The sequence below is a fragment of the Ursus arctos genome, unplaced genomic scaffold (assembly GCF_023065955.2).
Source record: "Ursus arctos isolate Adak ecotype North America unplaced genomic scaffold, UrsArc2.0 scaffold_2, whole genome shotgun sequence".
NCBI classification, from domain to species: Eukaryota; Metazoa; Chordata; class Mammalia; order Carnivora; family Ursidae; genus Ursus; species Ursus arctos.
Window position 1 is genome coordinate 26,502,074 of NW_026622874.1, and position 19,785 is coordinate 26,521,858.

The 19,785-nt window shown below is 38.8% G+C and overlaps 2 protein-coding genes and 1 pseudogene across 9 annotated transcripts in view; 2 read left to right on the forward strand and 1 right to left on the reverse strand.

The window, feature by feature from the left end:
* The window catches only part of LOC113262695 (torsin-1A-interacting protein 2-like), a 40,080-nt gene that overhangs the window by 3,539 nt on the left and 16,756 nt on the right, over positions 1-19,785 (forward strand). Inside the window, exons 1-3 of one of the 8 annotated variants that reach the window (XM_048224977.2) lie at positions 950-1,099; positions 12,769-12,875; positions 13,883-14,057. The exons of 1 other annotated variant lie outside the window; for it this stretch is intronic. The gene's annotated coding sequence lies outside the window, so the exon portion shown is untranslated. Of the gene's footprint in view, positions 1-949; positions 1,104-12,768; positions 12,876-13,882; positions 14,058-19,785 lie in introns of those variants that run through there. 6 more of the 8 variants (XM_048224978.2, XM_048224981.2, XM_048224980.2 and 3 more) reach the window with 6 other exon arrangements.
* On the reverse strand, positions 8,817-10,497 carry LOC123001615 (tigger transposable element-derived protein 1-like; annotated as a pseudogene).
* Positions 14,460-16,343, forward strand: LOC113262696 (torsin-1A-interacting protein 2). The gene has a single exon (XM_026509151.3). The coding sequence runs from the start codon at positions 14,557-14,559 to the stop codon at positions 14,950-14,952; it is 396 nt and encodes a 131-aa protein (XP_026364936.1). The 5' UTR covers positions 14,460-14,556; the 3' UTR covers positions 14,953-16,343.

Consider the following 19,785-nt stretch of genomic DNA (forward strand, 5'->3'; position numbering starts at 1 on the left):
TACTAAACAGCATTAAGCAAGTATTAAATCTTGTGATTTCTGCAGAAAGAGAATGATAGATGAAGGCACCAAAAATCACCACTACATGAAGAATCATTAACCAAATAAATATTTGAATTTTTTCTTTGTACTAGACAGCCCCTGTTCTAGGTGCTGGGTATATAGCAGTGAAAGAATAGACCAAAAGACAACCGTCCCTGCCTTGGAATTTACATTCTCTGGGAGTCAGATAAAAATCTAAGTAAAATAGTATATTGGTCAGAAATGTTACGGGAAAAAATGAGGAAAGGGAAAGCAAGTAAGCTTTAAGAGGGATTTCTTCTGTGTTGTTTTGAGTTGGTGTTGGTCAGGAACAGGAATTTTAGACTTTCTTGACTGCCCCTGACCGATCATGTGTTCTAGGGTAAATTGTTGCCATGTCTCAATCTTCACATTTGTAAAATTAATCAAAATAATAGCTATTTTTTATTTATCATTTACTGCTGTCATTTAACAGATACCGTTACGTTCATTAATTAGCACGTTTACTCACAATAACCTTATGAGGTATGTATGTAAGAGCCTTGTCCCCATTTGACACGAGCAAACTGAGGTTTGGATTAAGCAACTCGAGGACACACACCTAGTAAAGGTAGAGACCGGGTTCGAAGTCACTTCTGATTGGTGCTTGCCGTTACTGGGTAGTGCCCCTCACTGAGTCTATTCCACGGGTTGTTCCAGCCTGTAAATTCATAAAGGCTAGAGTTGGTGGTGGTTTTGCAGAGATGCGGGCCTTCTTGTGGAACTGCAGGGGAAGCGAACCCGGGCGGTTCTGTTGCGCGCACTCACCACGCCCCTCGCCTGGGCTCCCGTGGGTGGGTGGGGAGTGGAGGGGGGTGGTGCGCACTGGGTTGTTGGAGGGGCGGGCCGACTACCAGTCCCAGCATTCCGCGGGCTCCTCCCCTCCCCGCGGAGGTCATGTCACGTGGACAGGGACTGGGAAGACGTTTTGATCCGCCGCGTCCGAGGAGGGGTGCAGCCTGGCGTCGTGGAGCAGAAAGAACACCCGAAGGGCTCCCCTGACGTTGACAGTTGACAGTTTAAGACCCTACTAGAATTTGTAAGTAAGTAAATTGTATATGCAACTTTTCCATATGCTAATATTTGATCTGATATCTTCTTTGGAAAGATTTTTTCCTAAATGATCCTTCCCCACCCCCACCTCCCTACTGCAAAAAACCTTAAACGGAGCAGTTTGGGAGCATATTTTTGTTTTGGAGTAAAAGAAGAGAAATCAAATCTTATAAACATTAAACAGATTAATGTAGGAATAAATGTGTTGTGTGGACTTTTAGACGAGAGGCAGAATTCCTATAAGACTCAAAATATAAACGGGAAATCGTCCAGCGCAGGTGGCGATTATTCCCTTTACCTGCGTGCCTAAGAGGATCTCATTATTCGTCATCTTTATTCTTATAAAATAGTACTCTCCTCACACCTTTTTTAGCCATAATGGTGCTAAAAAGGGCGAAGTTTGAAGTTTTGGTTAAGACCGTAAAATTATTTTGTTTACGTATTTTATTTATATATATATATATATTTACGTATTTTATTTATATATATATATATATATTCTCAGCTGCATTTAATACCCATTGTGGAAGTTTACCCCTTTTTCCTTCCTTCAAGAAGGTGTATAGTATTCTATCAGTAGTGCTTGTTAGACTTTATACATAGATACAGGAGTTATCTTGATCTGGTTCTGCATACTGCTTTTGTTTCAGTTTTACCTGTCTTTAGGTCTTAAAACATTTTATTTTGGATCTGTATGAGAAATCCTCTCCTTTCTCTATTTTTTTTAAGAATTGGGACTGTGATGGAGGGGCAGGGAAAAGAATCAGGGCCATGAAATCTATCCATATTTATCACTTTTATTTTTTAAGCACATGATTAGCATATACATGGCCAGTGGAAAATCATTTGTTGAAAAAAGGAACTTCATGGTAGAAGAACTGACAGTGTTCTTGGAAGCGTCCTGTGTGGATTACAACGGTTTGAAAACTGACATTTGCTGCGGAAACTTTAAGTGAGATCTCTCCTCAGTAATTCTGATTATGTTGAAGGCAGAGACCAGGACTTGATTACCAGTTTTACTGCTGGTTCATCACATAACCATGAGTGACTCAACTGAAGCGCTATTTCATTTATCTTGTTGTTAGCATAGAGATAATACTAGCCTGAGAGCTCCTGTAACTTATGAATAGAGGAACTTAAAAATTTAGCTAATAATATCTGAGAATTTGGGGGCATTTTAATAATGTTTTGTGTCTTGTATGTAATTTGTTTTTGCCAAAGAAGTTATTTTAAACCATATACCTTGGAAATCCACATTTCTCTGAAATGCCACTTGAATTTCCGGGAGGGAAGTTTGCTCGGAGAAGCCTTATCTGCTTTCTGCTGTTTCTTATTTTGCATGAAGAATCTAATTGTGTTAAAGTTTGTTAGTAGTCTACATCTCGTGACTATTGTGTCTCACAAGACATGAGTCTGTATAGTGACTATACTGTAATGTAAGTTTTGCACACCAAATCAAGCTTTTTGTAAATAAAGAATGATGTCCCCAACATTGGTCGTAAATATAGAGTTTAGAGTTAGAGCCGAGTTTGAATTCCTGTTCTGTCAGTGTGATTTGGGCGGGTTGCTGTATTGTTCCTTTCCTCATCTGTAAAGTGGAAAGTCATAGGGTTATTTGGAGTATTAAATGGTATAGTTTAAGGACTCAATAGATGGAAACTTAATAGGGCTACTTTCCTCTTTACTAACACTGAAAGAATCGGTCTTTGATTTTGATAATCAGAATAGAAAGGAAGAAAATTCACCTATAATTCTACTACCTCAACAGATTAAATTGTTTTTTTTTTTAATAAACTCTCATTTAGTCCTTGACCATAGGTATACGTAATATAAATGTAATAATATTTTTGCAAAAAGTCAAATTTTAAAGTTTGGTTTGTTAACTTCCAAGAGTTTTGTTTTAGATATATAAATAGAGCCGTCTGGGTCTGCCTTTATTCTGATCTACCAGTGGAGAAACAGCAGAACTTTCCATTAGCACAGTTTCCACTTGCTCTCCCCATTCCAAAAAATAAAACCTCTAGTAGCAGTGTTACTTAATAGTTCAAATAATAATAGTTTTTGAGGGCTTCTTTTGTGCCCTCGTAGTGGCAAATGTGGCACATTATCTCTTTAACCCTCACAGTGCCTCTTTTATGTAGGTAATTTCTTTTTGTGGTTAAGAAAACAAAGGCACAGAGGTACGTTCAACGACTGCTCAGGCCCAGGCAGCTGACTTTAGAGGTGCTGCAAGGAATTTATTTGTGCAGCTTCAGTGTATGGATGTTAAGTCACATACGTAGGCAGGAATTGATCCTGGAGGCTGACTTAGAACTTCTTTTTATACAAGTGTAACAATATTTGTAACTACTGTAACCACCTTAAAAATTTTTTTATAGGAAAATAGTGAAGAATAGGGAAGTGTTGACTGAACAGATGAAGCATTCATTTATGGTTTTATTAGTTGTGTCAGTAAAAGTATGATTTATATACAAGGTGAGTTATTAAGAGTACTTTTTAAAATTAAATATAGGGCCTGCAGTGAAGGAAAACTTCTTCAAAGCAGTGTTTCTCAAACTTTACAGTGAAGCCTTAGAATCATTTGGCAAACCTCTTAAAACCTAGCCTGCACCAGCCTCTCCAAGATTCTGGGTAAAGTAGGTCTGGCGCGGGGCACAAGAATTTGCATTTCTCCTATGCTCCAAGATGGTGCTAATGATTTCCAGCTAATGAGTTTAGTAAGGAAACAAATATTAGTGGTGGCTGTCCAAATTGTTGGTTTGACAGTGAAACTTTGGTTTTTAAGGACTGTCCTTTGCCAAAAGGACCAAGGATTTTTTTTGAAACACAGTTGATTCCAGGGCTGAAGCAGGAAGCCTGGAACATCTTGTAGTGCTTGAAATTAAGGAAATGCTCAAAAAAGTTTGGGGGCTTGTTGAAAGGACGCAGGAATCAACTTGAAGGAGCTTCTAATGGCCAAAGTTGGAACAATTTGAACAACAAAATTGGATTTTAAGGCATGGAATAAAATAAGTGTCCATGTTGAATGGATATAGTTGAATAAACAAATGGGAGAAGGGACAGCTCTTCCTTACTGAAGAAGTCCCGTGAATGAATGAAAACAAGAAATAGAAAGTCATCAGGCAAACAGCACTGTAGTAATTATTGCAGACAAAATCCACCTGTAATACTAGTGGATGGAGGTTTGAGGAAAATCTGGATATTTGCATGGTTTGAAAATACCTCTCTTTAAGATAATTATTAGTTGCAAAAACTAGTAACTTGGCAGTGGAGATACCATCCATATGAACCCAATGATTGAAGTTAACATCACTGGTAGTAGGACATGGACATCATGAATTCAGTGATACAATGCAGTTAGAAGGATACGATATCATTTCTGTGGTGTTACTCCTGCCAAAAATGCAATCTGTTCATCTTTCTAATCATGGGAAAACAGTAATACAAACCCAAATTGAGGATCATTCTACAAAGTAAGTGACCGTTACTTTTCAGAAGTGTCAAGGTCCAGAAGACTAAGTAAGTTCACAAAAGACAAAAGAAACTGTAAAGACTAAGAGACTGTCACAGTTTAGAGATTCAGGAGAATTAACAACTAAATGCAATATGAAATCCCAGATTGGATCTGGAACAGAAAAAGGACATTAATGGAGAAACTGGTGAAATTTGAACAGTCTGTAGTTTAGCTAACTGATTTGTACCAGTGTTAGTTTCTTGTTTGTTTGTTTGTTTTTATTTTATTTATTTATGAGAGAGAATAATACTGGCATATTAGACAATAAATATGGTGCAGAGGAGTGGGCAAGACTTAGAAACTTAGTTTTAAATACAGACACAAATAGCTGGTGTAAGTAGAAGTACCTGAACTTGGCAGTGGGTCCCACTATTGAAAGCTGTGTATTAACCTTAAAGTTTTTACTGCTGATATTTGAAATTGAAACTGTAGATAGAATTTGAGCCATGACTTTTGGTCCATTAGGGCAAGGTCAATTGAAATGTATGAATAAATATCTAAAGCAGTTGTTCCCTTTTAGGGTATGCTAGCAATCCACACATACACCTGTTTTGTCTGTCAGTTCATGGAGTGAGAGGAGAACATTTCGGCAGCTGTTTTCTAACTCAGGATCATTTTTTTTTTGTTTGGCTCATGTGTTCTTCATAAGAGGGAACAGTGTATGTGGTAAGTCGTGCTGAAGATTGTCATCCGTATGTCTTCTGTCACTGATTTCAGGACTGCCAAATTAGAAATAGCTCCTCACAAAACAGTCTGAAGACTTTCTAAGGAGCATTTATTTTCATAATGTATTTTTAACAAAATTATTTTAGATTATGTGAATTTACAAAGAAGATTCCTGTTTATCCCCATGCTCCTTAATCTCCTGTCATATAAATTCGAAACTACTTACAAAATATGAAATTTGAATAGTTTGACTTTGTGTATGAAATTTACCAGAGAAATGGTCTCATATAAAAAATAGATATTTTTGATTATTGGTTAACCTTTAGAATATAATACTCCATGAAAGAAAATAATTAAAATGGGAACTCAGGGTTTAAAGCATTTATATTTTTTCTATGTATCTGTCTTCTGGTTTTATATATTATATGAGGAGTTAGCGGAGTACAAATTCTAAGGGATATGTTTGCCTGGAAAAGTCACCCCAATCCTGACTCAGTCTGAGACTTACATTATCCTACCATAAAAAGAACAAGAGAATTTTTGTCTGTCAAAGGCAGATTTGAGCTTGCTTACTAACATCCACTCAGGAAATAGCAAAGAACGAAATAGAATCAGAGTATTTAGAGAAGATAGTTATTTAATATGTATTAAGCTGCCATTATTAGTAGACAAAAATTTCAGTGGATTAGCGTTGCATTTTCATTTTGCAGTTAAAGTGCTATTTTCTAAATTTCTCCTAAGTTTTGGGAAGAATCTTAAATTTACTGTAGTTCTTTACACACAAAAAAACCTGATTTATGTTTTCTTTCTGTATAGCATTTGTGCAGTAGAGAAACTCTTTTAAACTTTAGTTTTTACCCACTGTTGCTGGTTAAAAGGTTTGAAAACCTTGCTGCTTCTTTGGGCCTTCCAGAATTTCCTATGAACTCTACATGCGGTCTTTTAGTATCTATCTGAAGGCCTTTAGCCTTTCACCCAAAGCATTGTTTCCAATCTGGATTCCTGGATGTCTGGAAGTGCTGTAAGACTTTTCTCTATGTAGCCACACAGTACTTGGCATTGAGCCAACTACGTGGTTGGTTTTCTCAGTAACTTAAACAATTATGTTTAATAATCAATAGAGAAATGGTGGTTTCTCAAGGTATTTTCAGCATTTCCACAAGCCTAATGGTAATCATATATTTACTTTAAATCAACTGCTTTTAATGTAAGCTAATAACAAGTTGAGGAAGGAAACAAATCCAGAATATCTAAATCTTTCCAATTTTATGACAGAGGCATTTTGAATATTTATCTGTAGTTAAAATACTGAAAATTCCTAAACCAGGGCTAGTAACAGTAATTATCTTCGTTCTTTGTTAGAAGTTTTGATTGGCAGATTGACATTAGCAGATGTCTGATTAATAAAAATGAGAAAATGAAATTATTACAAGAATGCCGGTTGTTTGCACATCCTTCCAAAATGAGATCTGAGGAGGGTGTGCTGGAATAAAAATTAAATTTGGTAGTAAAATGATTAGGAACCATTAACAACCTAATGGTTTTTGGGAGTCTAAAAGTATCTATTCTCTTTCCAGAAAAAAAGTACATGTGTACGTAAAAAATCTTGATGTAATTTCAGGGGATTCAGGACTCCGTAAACCTATCCTAGATCTTTTTGTGTGGAAGTGGAAAATTGTGGTAGGTGATTTTCTCCACCCCCACCTCTGAAGAGTAGCAAACACCGCTGAAGAGTAGCAAACAGCTTGCGAAGGGGCTTTTTAAGCTTAACAGTTGCTGCTTCAAAAAGGCGGTATCTTTAGTAGCTGAGAGTACAAGCTCTGGAACCAGTCTGCCTGGACTCAGATACTGATTGCTTTGCAGTGACCTGTGACCTTTGCAAGTTGCTTAACCTCTGTTTCCTTAACTATAAAATTGATTATTGTAAGGATTACGTTAGTTCATACATGTAAAGTGCTTAAAACGGGTAGTGGTACTTGGTGTTCTTGTTAGTAAGCATTATTATCTCACAGACAAAGGATTACTGGGGACTACCAGGCCACGTGAGGTACTCTGGGCTACAGCTTACTTGGAGGGAGGGTTCCTTTTTCTAATTTAGTACAAAGGCACCATGTGAAATAAAATCCTTGCACACTGATACATGCCTTTCTGGGAATATGCCTAGATAAACTTTCTTTTCCATGCCAGCATTAGGTAGGCTTCTTTTATTTCTATGAAGAGATAGTTGCTTACAATTTTATGAGAAAAATGAAGATCTACATCCTTCCATTTTTTAAAAAAAGATTGTATTATTTATTTGAGAGAGGGAGGGAGCACAAACCGGGGAGGGGGGAGTGGCAGGGGAGAGGCAGAAGTCCGCTCCCCATTGATCAGGGAGCCCAATGTGGGGCTCCATCCCCAGACCCTGGTATCATGACCTGAGCTTAACCGACTGAACCACCCAGGTACCCCGATGTATAGCCTTCTGTAGGCTCTTTTTTCCTCCGTATGTTAGTTACCCTCTGGGCAAAGTAACTACTGCTGCTCTTCTTGTCTACACTGTGGAATTTTGGTTTTCCTAAATCTCTTTTTCTAACTCATTGCTATTTCCACTCTACTCTTTTTTAAAATTATAACATATTGAATAGAAATTGTGTAAACCATTAGGACTTACGATACAATGAACATTGTACCTCCACTGAGTTAAAAAAAAATCTTTAAAAAAACTTTTTTTATTTAAATTCAATTAACTAACACAGTGTATTATTAGTTTCAGAGGTAGAGTTTAGTGATTTATCAGTCTTATATAACACCCAGTGCTCATTGTATCACATGCCCTCCTTGATGTCCATCACTCAGTTACCCCATCTACCCCACCCCCCAAAATTATCTTTGGTGCTTTGTATGCCTTCCCCAATCCTATTCCCTTTCCTCTCCCATCAAAAGTAATGATCGTCCTTGTGCTTACCTTCTTTTCTTTATAGTTTTATTGAATATTCCTAAAAAATATATTGAAACTTTACATAAAAGGAAACTGTATAAGTGTGTGTGTGAGGAAGGGGGTGTTCTGCTACTTTTTATTTTTTTAGCTTAATATTCTTGAGTTTCGTCTGTGTCTGTATGTACAGTATTCCATTGTACAGCCATAATGAGGTGTTTTTTTTCCCCCACCACTACAGTAAAGCAAATATCTCAATAAAGGGAATCAGTCAATTTTTTGGTTTCCAGTGTATAGAAATTATATTTACACTATACTATAGTACATTAATTGTGCAATAGCATTATGTTTTTTAAAATGTATATACTGTAATTTTAAAAGTAATTTATTGCGGGGCGCCTGGGTGGCTCAGTCATTAAGCGTCTGCCTTCGGCTCAGGGCGTGATCCTGGAGGTCTGGGATCGAGCCCCACGTCGGGCTCTTTCGCTGGGAGCCTGCTTCTTCCTCTCCCACTCCCCCTGCTTGTGTTCCCTCTCTCGCTGGCTGTCTCTCTCTGTCAAATGAATAAATATAATCTTTAAAAAAAATAATTTATTGCTAAAAATGCTATCCATTATCTGAGCTTTTAGTGAGTGATAATCTTTTTGCTGGTGCAGGGTCTTAGCTTGATGTTGGTGGCTGTTGACTATCCAGGGTGGTGGGTGCTGAAGGCTGGGTGGCTGCAGCAATTTCGTAAAATGAGACAGCAGTGAAGTTCGCTGCATCAGTTGAGCCTTCCTTTCATGAATGATTTCTCTGTAACATGCGATCCTGTTTGACAGCATTTTATCCACAGAACTTTTTTTAAAATTGGAGTCAGTCCTCTTAAACCCTGCCACTGCTTTATAACAAAGTTATGTAATACTCTTAATTTTTTGTTGTCATTTCAACAGTCTTCACAGCATCTTCACCAGGAATAGATTCCATCTCAAGAAACTACTTTTTTTGTTCATCCATAAGAACCAACTCCACATCCATTAAAGTTTTATTATGAAATTATAGCAATTCACTCACATCTTCAGGTTTGACTCCTAATTCTAATTCTCTTGTGATTTCCACCACATCTGCAGTTACTTCTTCCACTGAAGTCTTGAATCCCTCAGTCATCTATAAGGATTGGAATCAGTTTCTTCCAGAATCCTGTTAATGTTGATTTCAGCCTTTTCTCGTGAATCAGGAATGTTCTTAATGGCATCTAAAATGGTGAATTATTTCCAAAAAGTTTTCAGTTTACTTTCAGGGAAATCATTCTCTATGGCAGCCGTAGCCATATTTCTGAAATAATAAGACTTGAAAGTCTAAATTACTCCTTGATCCGTGGGCTGCAGAATGGGCATTGTGTTAGCAGGCACAAAAGCAACGTTAATCTCATTGGCCATCTCCCTCAGAGCCCTTGGATGACCAGGTGCATTGTTAATGAGCAGTAATACTTTGAAAGAAAGCTCCTTCTGAGCAGTAGGTCTCAACAGTGAGCTTAAAATATTCAATAAACCATGTTGTAAACAGATGTGCTGTCATTGAGGCTTTGTTTTTCCATTTATAGAGCACTGGCAGAGTAGATTTAGCATCATTCTTAAGGGCCCTAGGATTTTTGGAATGGTCAGTGAGCAATGGCTTCAACTTAAAGTCACTTCTGCATTAGCCTCTAACAAGAGGAGGCCTGTCCTTTGAAGCCAGGCACTGATTTCTTCTCTCTAGCTCTGAAAGTCCCAGATGGCGTCTTACTCCAATAGAAGGCTGCTTTAATCTACATTGCAAACCTGCTGTTAGTGTAACCACCTTCATTAAGTAAGTTAGCTCGATCTTCCGGATGACTTGCTGCAGCTTCTACACCAGCGCTTGCTGCTTCACCTCGCACTGTTACGTTATGGAGAGGCTTTTTTCCTTAAACCTCGTAAACCAACCTCTGCTAGCTTCACACTTCTGCTGCTGCTTCCTCACGTGTCCCAGACTGCGTAGAATTCAAGAAAGTAAGGATTTTGTTCTGGATTAGGCTTTGGCTTAAGGGAATGTTGAGGCTGGTTTGATCTTCGTTCCAGACGGTTTAAACTTTCTCCATATCAGCAAGAACGCTGTTTCACTTCATTATCATTTGTGTGTTCACTGGAGCAGCACTTTTAATTTCCCTCAAGAACTTTTCCTTCACATTCACAACGCAGCTGTTTGGTGCAAGAGGCCTTGTTTTCAGCCTATCAGCTTCGGACATGCCTTTCACAGTAAGCGTAATCATTTCTAGCTTTTGATTTAAAGTGAGAGGCGTGGGGCACCTGGGTGGCGCAGTCGTTGGGCTTCTGCCTTCGGCTCAGGGCGTGATCCCAGCGTTCTGGGTTCGAGCCCCACATCAGGCTCTTCCGCTGGGAGCCTGCTTCTTCCTCTCCCACTCCGCCTGCTGTGTTCCCTCTCTCGCTGGCTGTCTCTGTCGAATAAATAGGTAAAATCTTTAAAAAAAATAAATAAGAAAAAGTGAGAGGCGTGCAGCTCTTCCTCTCACTTGAACATTAAGAGGCCATCGTAGAGTTATTAATTGGCCTAATTTCAATATTGTTGTGTGTCCGAATAGGGAGGCCCAAGGAGAAGGAGAGAGATGGGGGAACAGCCAGTCAGTGGAGGAATCAGAACACACACAACATTTACCAAGTTCACTGTCTTACATGGGCATGGTCTTGGATACCCTAAAACGATAACATCTGTAACATCAAAGATCACTGATCATAGATTACCATAGCAAATATAATTAATAATGGCAAAGTTTGAAATACTGTGAGAATTTCCAAAATAAAACAGAGACACAAAGCAAGCAAATGCTGTTGGAAAAATGATGCCAACAGACTTGCTTGATGCAGGGTTGCCACAAGCCTTCAATTTTTAAAAATACAGTATCTGAGAAGCACAGTAAAGGAAAGTGCGATAAAACGAGGTATGCCTATACCTCGATTTATTTATCCATTTTACTGTTCATGGCCATTTTGGCTGTTTCGTTGTTGCATGCAGTACTACCATGAATACTTTCATTCATGTGTTTAAGCACAAATGTGCAAATTTTCTACGGTATATACTTAAGAGTGGAATTACTGAGTTACAGGAAACGGATATCTTTAGCTTTACTAGATAATACCAAATTAATTCCAGAAGTGGTTGTTCTAATTTATGCTTCTGTGGTATAAGGATTCAAATTATTTTTTTTGTTCTTTTTATGCTTATTGGGCTTGTACAACAGTAAATTAAGACAAAAAGCACTGTTCTCAGGGAGTGTATATTTTCGTAGAAACAAATAGCTAAAATATTTAATATATCAAAATGGAAATTATAAAGCAAGGAGAAGAGGATGTTATCTTGGCTGCTCTTGGATCCATATGGGAATTAGAGATTAAGGAGATGAAGTACAACCAGGAAGCATTGGGATTTGTTTAGTGGTCAGCATAAACAGAGATAGAGGTATGATGAAATTGGTCGGTCCTGATGCCTTCAAGCCATAACAGTGGTGAAGCTGTGAGTGGGGGTGGGAGTGAAGTTTAAGGATCGTGCCAGGAGCATTTTCAGGAGGGCCTCTCCACTCATCTATTAGTGGTAAGGCTAAGGAATGATCGAGGAGGCTGGTGATAAGTAATCTTATTCTGAGCACTTAGTGCTTTGGGGTCCCCTTCTGACTCTTGCCCATAGTGGTTTAGAGGACCAGAGGAGGGACTGTCTTGTCTGAAACATAGGCAACACTAGAGTTCTCTTAATTCGGGAATACGTGGAGCTCTGATGCTTGTTTGCTATTGAAGTTGGAGAAATGAAAGGTGGGGGAAGGGTGGATTTATTCTGAGTATTTGGAGCTTTAGGGCTCCCTCTTGACTCTGCCAGTGGAAATGTGGAATCCTGGGGGTGGGGTGGTTTTGCCTGGAGTATGTATAACCCCAGTCATCAAACTTGTTAATTTTTGCCAGTCTGGTGGATGTGAAATAGTATCTTGTTGTGATTTCAATTGCATATCCCCTTTTCACTCTAAAAATCCAAAATTCTTTCTTTTCAATGTTAGACTTAGCCATATAACTTTACTACTAACTTTTATGTTGAACCCCATGGTTGTGTGGGTTTTATTCATCATCTATATGTTCCATGTACTAAACATTCAGGATTTCCCAGTTTAACAACTGAAACTTTTACTGTGGTGGCTCTTGTCAGTAGACTCTCACGGAAATCTGTTATGCCCTGTATTGTCACCACAAAGGTTATTGAGTCAGGAACCCTGCCATACCTTCTGTTAACTTTGCTTAAAGAGCTGAGTTGGTAGCCCACACCTGTACATTGTTACCTAACCTCAAAAAATACTTCAGTGTACCCTCACTGACTCTGGCTCACCTCATCCTGGGCTCTCATCGGAATAGGAGCCCTGTGTTGCAGCACTGTGTGCGGCTCTTCGGTTGCCTTTTACATTTGCCATTTTAAAATCTGAGAATCACAGCTACTGTTGATAGTCTGTAAGGAAAATGCTTTGGCTGACCACAACTAAGGCTGTCATTCCTCTGCTTTTCAGGCCAAATCTTTATACAGTTTTAGCACTCACGCCTTCCCCAGTGTCTCTACGTGCTCTCACAGGATCAAGCCTCAGAATTCACAAAAAGAACACTGGAGAAAAGCAAGGTATATGTCGTATTCTGATATGTAGCACTCTCTAGGTGGCTCTGTAGTTGTTCATACATTTGAGAACCCCACCTTTTATACCTGTTATATTCAGTGTTGTGAAGGAGTATAAAAATGATGATAACATATGCAAATTCCAACTGATTTTCTAAATATTTTCCGGGAATTGCTCAGAACTATTGCTCAAGACTATACCTTACTTGCTTTCTTAAAAATATAATGTGCATAAACCTATAAAGATAGATGTGGGTAATGAGACATACCCCTCTTGGTTTCTTTTTCAGTCTTCAAAAGAATTTCCTCCCAACTTCCTAGAGTTAGCTATTTAGAATATTTCCTAATGATTTTGGAAGCATTTTCCTGAATGGAGTAAAGTCTGTTATAGAAAAGCTGTCACCATTGTTAATGTTATCCCACACATTATAGGAATACCATATATGGTACCTGTTTCACAGAAAAGGTACACGAGAAATCTCAGAGTTTTACTAGATTAAACATGATTATACAGACTTTACTATTACTGGAGAGCAGAAGGAGTTAGAAAAAAGAAATACAATCCTAAAAATACTACGCTAGTACAAAATTTTTTTTTAAGATTTTATTTTTTTATTTGAGAGGGAAAGAGAGAGAGAGAGCACACATACATGAGCAGAGGATGGAGAAGCAGACTCCCTGCTGAGCAGGAAGCCTGATGTGGGGCTCAATCCCAGGACCCTGGGATCATGACCTGAGCTGAACGCAGACGCTTAACGAACTGAGCCACCCAGGCGTCCCAAGCTATTGTGAATCTTAAGTGAACTAGAACCCTTCCTAGTGCCCAAAATAAGCATAAGAATAAATCCCAGTGGATAAACTGGTATGAACCCCTATGAAATTGTCATGAAGAGATCCACAAGACAATTTTCATCCTCCTTGACTGGCCCAAATGATTTCCAAATGCATGTTTCTAATAATATTGTGAGCAACTCATAGCCCATATGAGTCGTCTGAAGTTTTATCATTTACAGGTATATGAAGCATTCCTAGACACTTCAGCCAAGTGAGCATCAACTACTTCTCTGTGACTGGGTCCTGATTAAGGTCCTCGCAAGAGAGACTTCATTGGATCCACGCTCAAGAGGACTCTACCAGGTTTTCCTGACCCCCTACATCGCTGTAAAGTGCCAAGGCCTTAAGACTTGGGTACGTGTATTACAACGGCAAGTGCCAGCGCCCACAAAAGACCCATTGGACCTGTCAGCTCCTCTGTTTCACCAAGCAGACATAATAACTTACCAGCAAAGCAGAGTAAGCCAAGTGCCTCTGCATGACACCACCAGCTGATAACACACAAGAAAAAATAACCAATTTAGACTAGAGCCCTATCTTTTCTTGAGAAACTGGGATTTGAAGGAGCTGTTTTGAGATCTGTGCTGCTAGTGAGTGACTGATAACATTATAGACTGAATCGGTCCCCTGAGTTCAGAGACTGAGTTGCAATTGAGTGAAAAATAGACAACGAAATCTTGAAGAATTGCACGGAGGTGCAAGCCAAATTTAACTCCGGTCGCCAAGTATTGTTGGTTGGACTGAGAAATTGCAAAACCAGACCTGTAATAGGCCTGGTTATTTGGGTATCTCTCTTTGTCATTGTTGCCTTTTACTGTTACATTGCTTTCTGTGTTAATCTCTCTAGGCCCAGATGTTCTCGGATAATTCACATTGCCCGGACTGTGGACAACAGTGGTTCCCTAGTTTAGAACTAGGACATTGGTTGTACCAGACTGAACTTGTTGAAAATGAATGTTACCAAGTATTCTTAGACCGTATTAACAGAGCTGATTATTGCCCTGAGTGTTACCCTGATAATCCTGCTAATAGAAGCCTTGTTCTTCCTTGGTCTTTCCCACTTGAGTGGGCTCCCCAAAATCTTACTAGATGGACCTTTGAAAAAGCTTGCCACCCATTTCTTCTGGGTCCTCCACTGGTTAGAAAAAGGATACATGACTCTAGAGTAGCTGGCTTTAACCCTGCATTGCAGTTAATCTTGACCAGAACAGACAAAACCTTGAACAAAAAACTTGGCCAAAACAAGTAACTTCTTAAGCAATCAAAATCATGGAGACTCTAGAGTTTGTACCAGTAGCCCAAGGAAGAATGGGAGAATGACTCCTTTCTAAATCTGATCTAGACTGTCACTACGTTGGGGAACTGCTTAAATTGTTGGATCTGCTCCCATCGTCTGCACATATTATTTTGTTCAGCATGGAATTTAATCAGTATTCCAGCCAATTTTTCATCTAGAACCAGTCTAATCTATGTTCCCTATGTTTTGGAATTAACTTTCCCATCCTAAAAAACTCCACAGCCTTATGGACATGACAGGATAGTCCTGGAGGAGAGGCCCTGTACTGTGTGTACCATAATGATACTTCTAGTGGGAAAGCATCTTTGTAGCTGGATTATAGATTATTCCAGTAAAACAGCTAGATATTTTAATAAGAAACCATTGTTCTAAATTGCATCTCTTATACATTAACCAGTGGTAATATCTATATGGGATACACACAAACATCCAGAAGTGCCACTGTCTTTACTTACTTCACTCTACATAAGCAGAGGCTATCCTGTTTTTGTGGCGACTGAATTTAGAATGTCCTCCCCTAGAAATTGAAAAGTACTTGTACTATGAGATAGGTGACAAAAGGAGTTATCAAGCTTGACTCCATAGACACTATGAACCGTCTACAAGAAGCATCTTTCTGAGAACGAAGAATGTCTTGCTGGACATTGACCACATTCTGGCCTTCATTTGTTGATGAGAATCACGGAACTAGAGTATAGGAGAAACTTAGAAAAATCTGTTGAAAACATCTCAGAGGCCACTGAACAATTTTTAAATTCCACTTAAGATACTAGATAATCCAGTGCTTGTGTAGCAGCTCAACAATGTTCCTAAGGTCCCAGGTTCTTTCTGTTCCTCCCCACTGGGATCCTTATCATGGTGGCTTTTTGTCCTCATAGTTGTTTCCTCAGTGAGTATAGTGTGGCTGTTGCTGTTCAGACATTTCATTCCCAATCAAAGGCTGGAAGTAGGAAGCAAAAGCTTTTTCCTTTCAAGTGTGTGTCTTTTATTTGGGGAAAAAAGTCTTTCTCAAAAGTCCCTCACATATTTCTTCTCACATCTCATTAGAAGGTACTGGTTCACAAGCCTGGGAAGCCTGGCAAAGGGGAATGGGGTTAGCAGTGCCTGGGTGGGGTACATTGTCTCCCCTAAAAAATCATGGCTCTTTTAGGAAGGGAGAAGGGAGGAATGAATGGCTGTTGGTATGCAACAAATCATGCCTGCCACATGTTGTGAAACCTAAAGTTATTTGTTCATCTGTATAAAGGATGTACCCCAGAGATCTACCCTGTATCTGCCTTTTGTCTATCGCAATGGAACTTCTCTCCTGTTACCTTGTTGAATAAACTGTGTGGACTGCTAAACTGAGTGAAGACTAGTTAGTTTATCATTAACTCTTGGTTAAGAACTCCTTTACTGTCCTAAAGCTCTTTCTAAAAAGTGAAAATTAGAGGTATTGCTTTTGATCAATATTATTGGTCCTTAAATTTTTTCAAACACATACTGACATTCTACATATGTGCAATGTTAAGTATCAGCAAAATGTTTTAACCAAAGATTGTTTTAACCAGTCCCTCCTTTAAATAGTTAAGAAAAAGTAAATGGATTTGTACTGTTGATTTCCAAATCAGTACCTGGATGAGCTTGTCAGAACATGCAGATTTCTTGATCTTAGAGAAATTTTGATTCCTTAGGTTGTTCACAGGGCCCGGGAATCTGCATTTCTAAATAATGGTGCAGGAGATTGTTATGCAGGGGCTCTGTGGATACTTTGAGAAGTACAGTAGCAGCACCTCTGTGGTGTTTAGTTGTCTGGCTTCAAAGGATGAGAACCGAGTACTCCTAATACTGCAAGGTAGTGACAGTTATTGTAGTTTGCTAGTGCCACATAAGGAGGTTTCATGTCAGACTGCAGCTAGGTCACTGGATATTTCAGATTATAACTCAGTCACATATTTCTCATTAACATAATCAGGACTGTTGTAGTTCTGTGTGGTGTCATTATAAGCTTTGTGAGTATATGGACAGGAGAAAGGAATCAAAAATATTAAATATTACATTAAGAATACTTTGCCTTCAGACATGATTATATTATCACATACCTGTTATGTGGTCACCTCTCAGAGATAACATGGCAGAGTTCATAAAATTGAGCAAAGAAGAAAATTCAGAGAACGTTGTAACTCTTCAGCTGAAGTCTTCTTAGTATGACTTTACTTGGCTTAAAATATTCTAAAATGCTCCAATTCATAATTATGAATAGTGAATTTTAAAGTATAAATGTGTTCCTAAAATTAAGTCTCACAACAAATGATCTGGAGGGTTACCCACTGTTTTAGATTATATGAGCCATAATAATCTTCATACTGTGGCAGAGTTGATACTGTCATTACTTATACATATTGGTGGCCATTTTTAAATGACTTTTATAACTACTTACAGTTATTTTATGCCGGACCTGGGAGTGGAAGGTTAAGAGACACGTGCTGGGGTCCTTGAGAAGGATATAATCTACTAAAGAGGAGGCTATCCTGGGCTGGGGGTGACTGAGCCAAGATTCATCTCTAAGTGATAGGAGAAGAAATAAGCCCAGGCAAGCAGGCAGGCATAAAAGAATTCCATGGAATCCAAAGAGTATGTGGCAATCAGCATGATACACTTATCTGTAAGAGTGAGATGAGCCATTTCCCTTCTGTTTCTTCAGTCTTCCCTGACAGCCCTTGATTCTCCATGGAATTCTGAGAACGCAGCTCAAAAACTGCTTATTATACAGGAAAAATAATGGCCTTGCAGCCAGCTGACCTGTGTTTGTCTTCAAATTCTGGGACTGTTAAATGACTTTGGACATTTTAACCTCTCTCTATCCAGTGTATCTGTCACATAGTAGTGCAGTAATAACCTACTTTATACTGTGTGGGGTTTGAATGTGATAATATATGCCAATCATATGGCACATACTAAGTCTTTAGGACTAGAAAAGGTACAGGAGAATGAGGTAGAAATTAGAACTAGGGGTAAAGTAGAGTTTTAGTTTTAGAACAGGGATTAAAGCCAGTTGTTAGAGCTTGATGCTGAATTATTGAAAACTTCTGAAGTCCCTTCCGGTGAAGGATCAGATGAATCTTGGTACTGAGGTTGAGTCTGTAGTTGAGTTGAGTCAAATGGTCTTAGGTTTAAAGGTTAAGAAGTGTACAGGGGTGAATGACCCCAAGCAATTCCTTGTCACATTTTTTAGGCCCATTTATAGTCATAATTATGGTAGATGTGATTGCTGTGTGATTTACTACGTCACCTGAGACTTTCCATCGAAATAAGACTTTCCAACACCGAAATAAGCTATTTGAGAAAAGTTGAAGGTTAGTTCATGTGTAGATTCAACCAGGTCATATGAGCTAGAGCCACAATTCAAAACTACATACAGGTTGCTGTGTAGTATGTTTACTCTAGGCGTATTTTTGTTTTTTGTTTGTTTTTTAGTGTCATGGTTAAAACCTTGGGTCCCTCAGTCAGTTTGAGTTCCAATCCTGAGTCTCCCTTTACTAGTTGTGTGTTTTTGGGTAAGGTTCTTAACCTTTGTGTATGTCCGTATCCTTGTCTGTAAAATGGTAAGAATATTAATGGTCCAGACATCCTAAGACTATTGTGAAGATTAAATTAGTTAATACATGAAGTGCTTTGGATGCTACTTGGCATAAACAAGGCGCTCAATAAATGTTACTTATTATTTTTGTTGTGTATGTTTTGTATGTTGTCTCTACAGCAGAATTATAAATTGTTTGAGGGCCAAGAGATCTGCTTCTTATCCCTAGAACCTAAAATGACACCATTCACTAAAATAAAAGTGTTTAAAAATAGGAAAAAGATGTATGTACTTATTGGCCCCTGACTGCTATACATTTGTCTTGATGGCATTTATATCTAAATCACCATCTTGGATTGACTGATTCTCTTTTGTCTTTCTTAGCCGCTTAACTTCTGAATCTCTCTCTCTCTCTCTCTCTTTTTTTTTTTTATTTACCACTTAGAGGGGCCTGGGTGGCTCAGTCCATTAAGCATCTAACTCTTGGTTTTGGCTCAGGTAATGATCTCGGGGTTGTGAGATCAAGCCCCACGTTGGGATTCTCTCTCTTTCTGTCCCCCATTCATGCTCACTCACTCTGCACTCCCTCTTTCCTAAATAAATAAATAAATAATAAATAAATCCTTAAAAAAAAATGATCACTTAGTGTTGCAGATTCCAGTGCTTCCTGGTACCTGCCCCTTCTCTCTACCCCAGGTCTCCCCTAGGTCTCTGTCCCATCCTTCCCTCCTACCTGGTCCCCATGGTGGAACCAGAGGTTTTCAGGATGAGTAGAGGTTGGGTGAAGTCCTGCTGCTCTCCTACTCCTGATTTTGTTCTCACGGGCAGCTTTTTCTTGTGTTGTCTCCTCCCAGCTGGTTGTGACAGAATGCCCGGGAGGCTGTGGTTGAAGCGTACCTCTGTGACATAAATTCATTGCTTGTAAGCTCAAAGAGTTAGCATTACAGACCCTGCCTTTTGATTCTTTTCTTTTCCTCACAGAGGCTAATACATTTTATTACTCATTTAAAAAAAGTATTAACTACATCAAACATACAGAAAAGTCCAGAAGATAACATTCACCAGTTTCCCAGATCTAAAATATATTAACATTTTGCTACATTTGCCTCAGTTTTTTTTTTTTAAAGATACTTGACAGAGTTGGAACCCATTGTTGTCCTCATCCTATTCCTGTCTTTCCATCAGCAGAAGCAAGCACCAAATGGAAGTTGATGTGTATCCTTTCC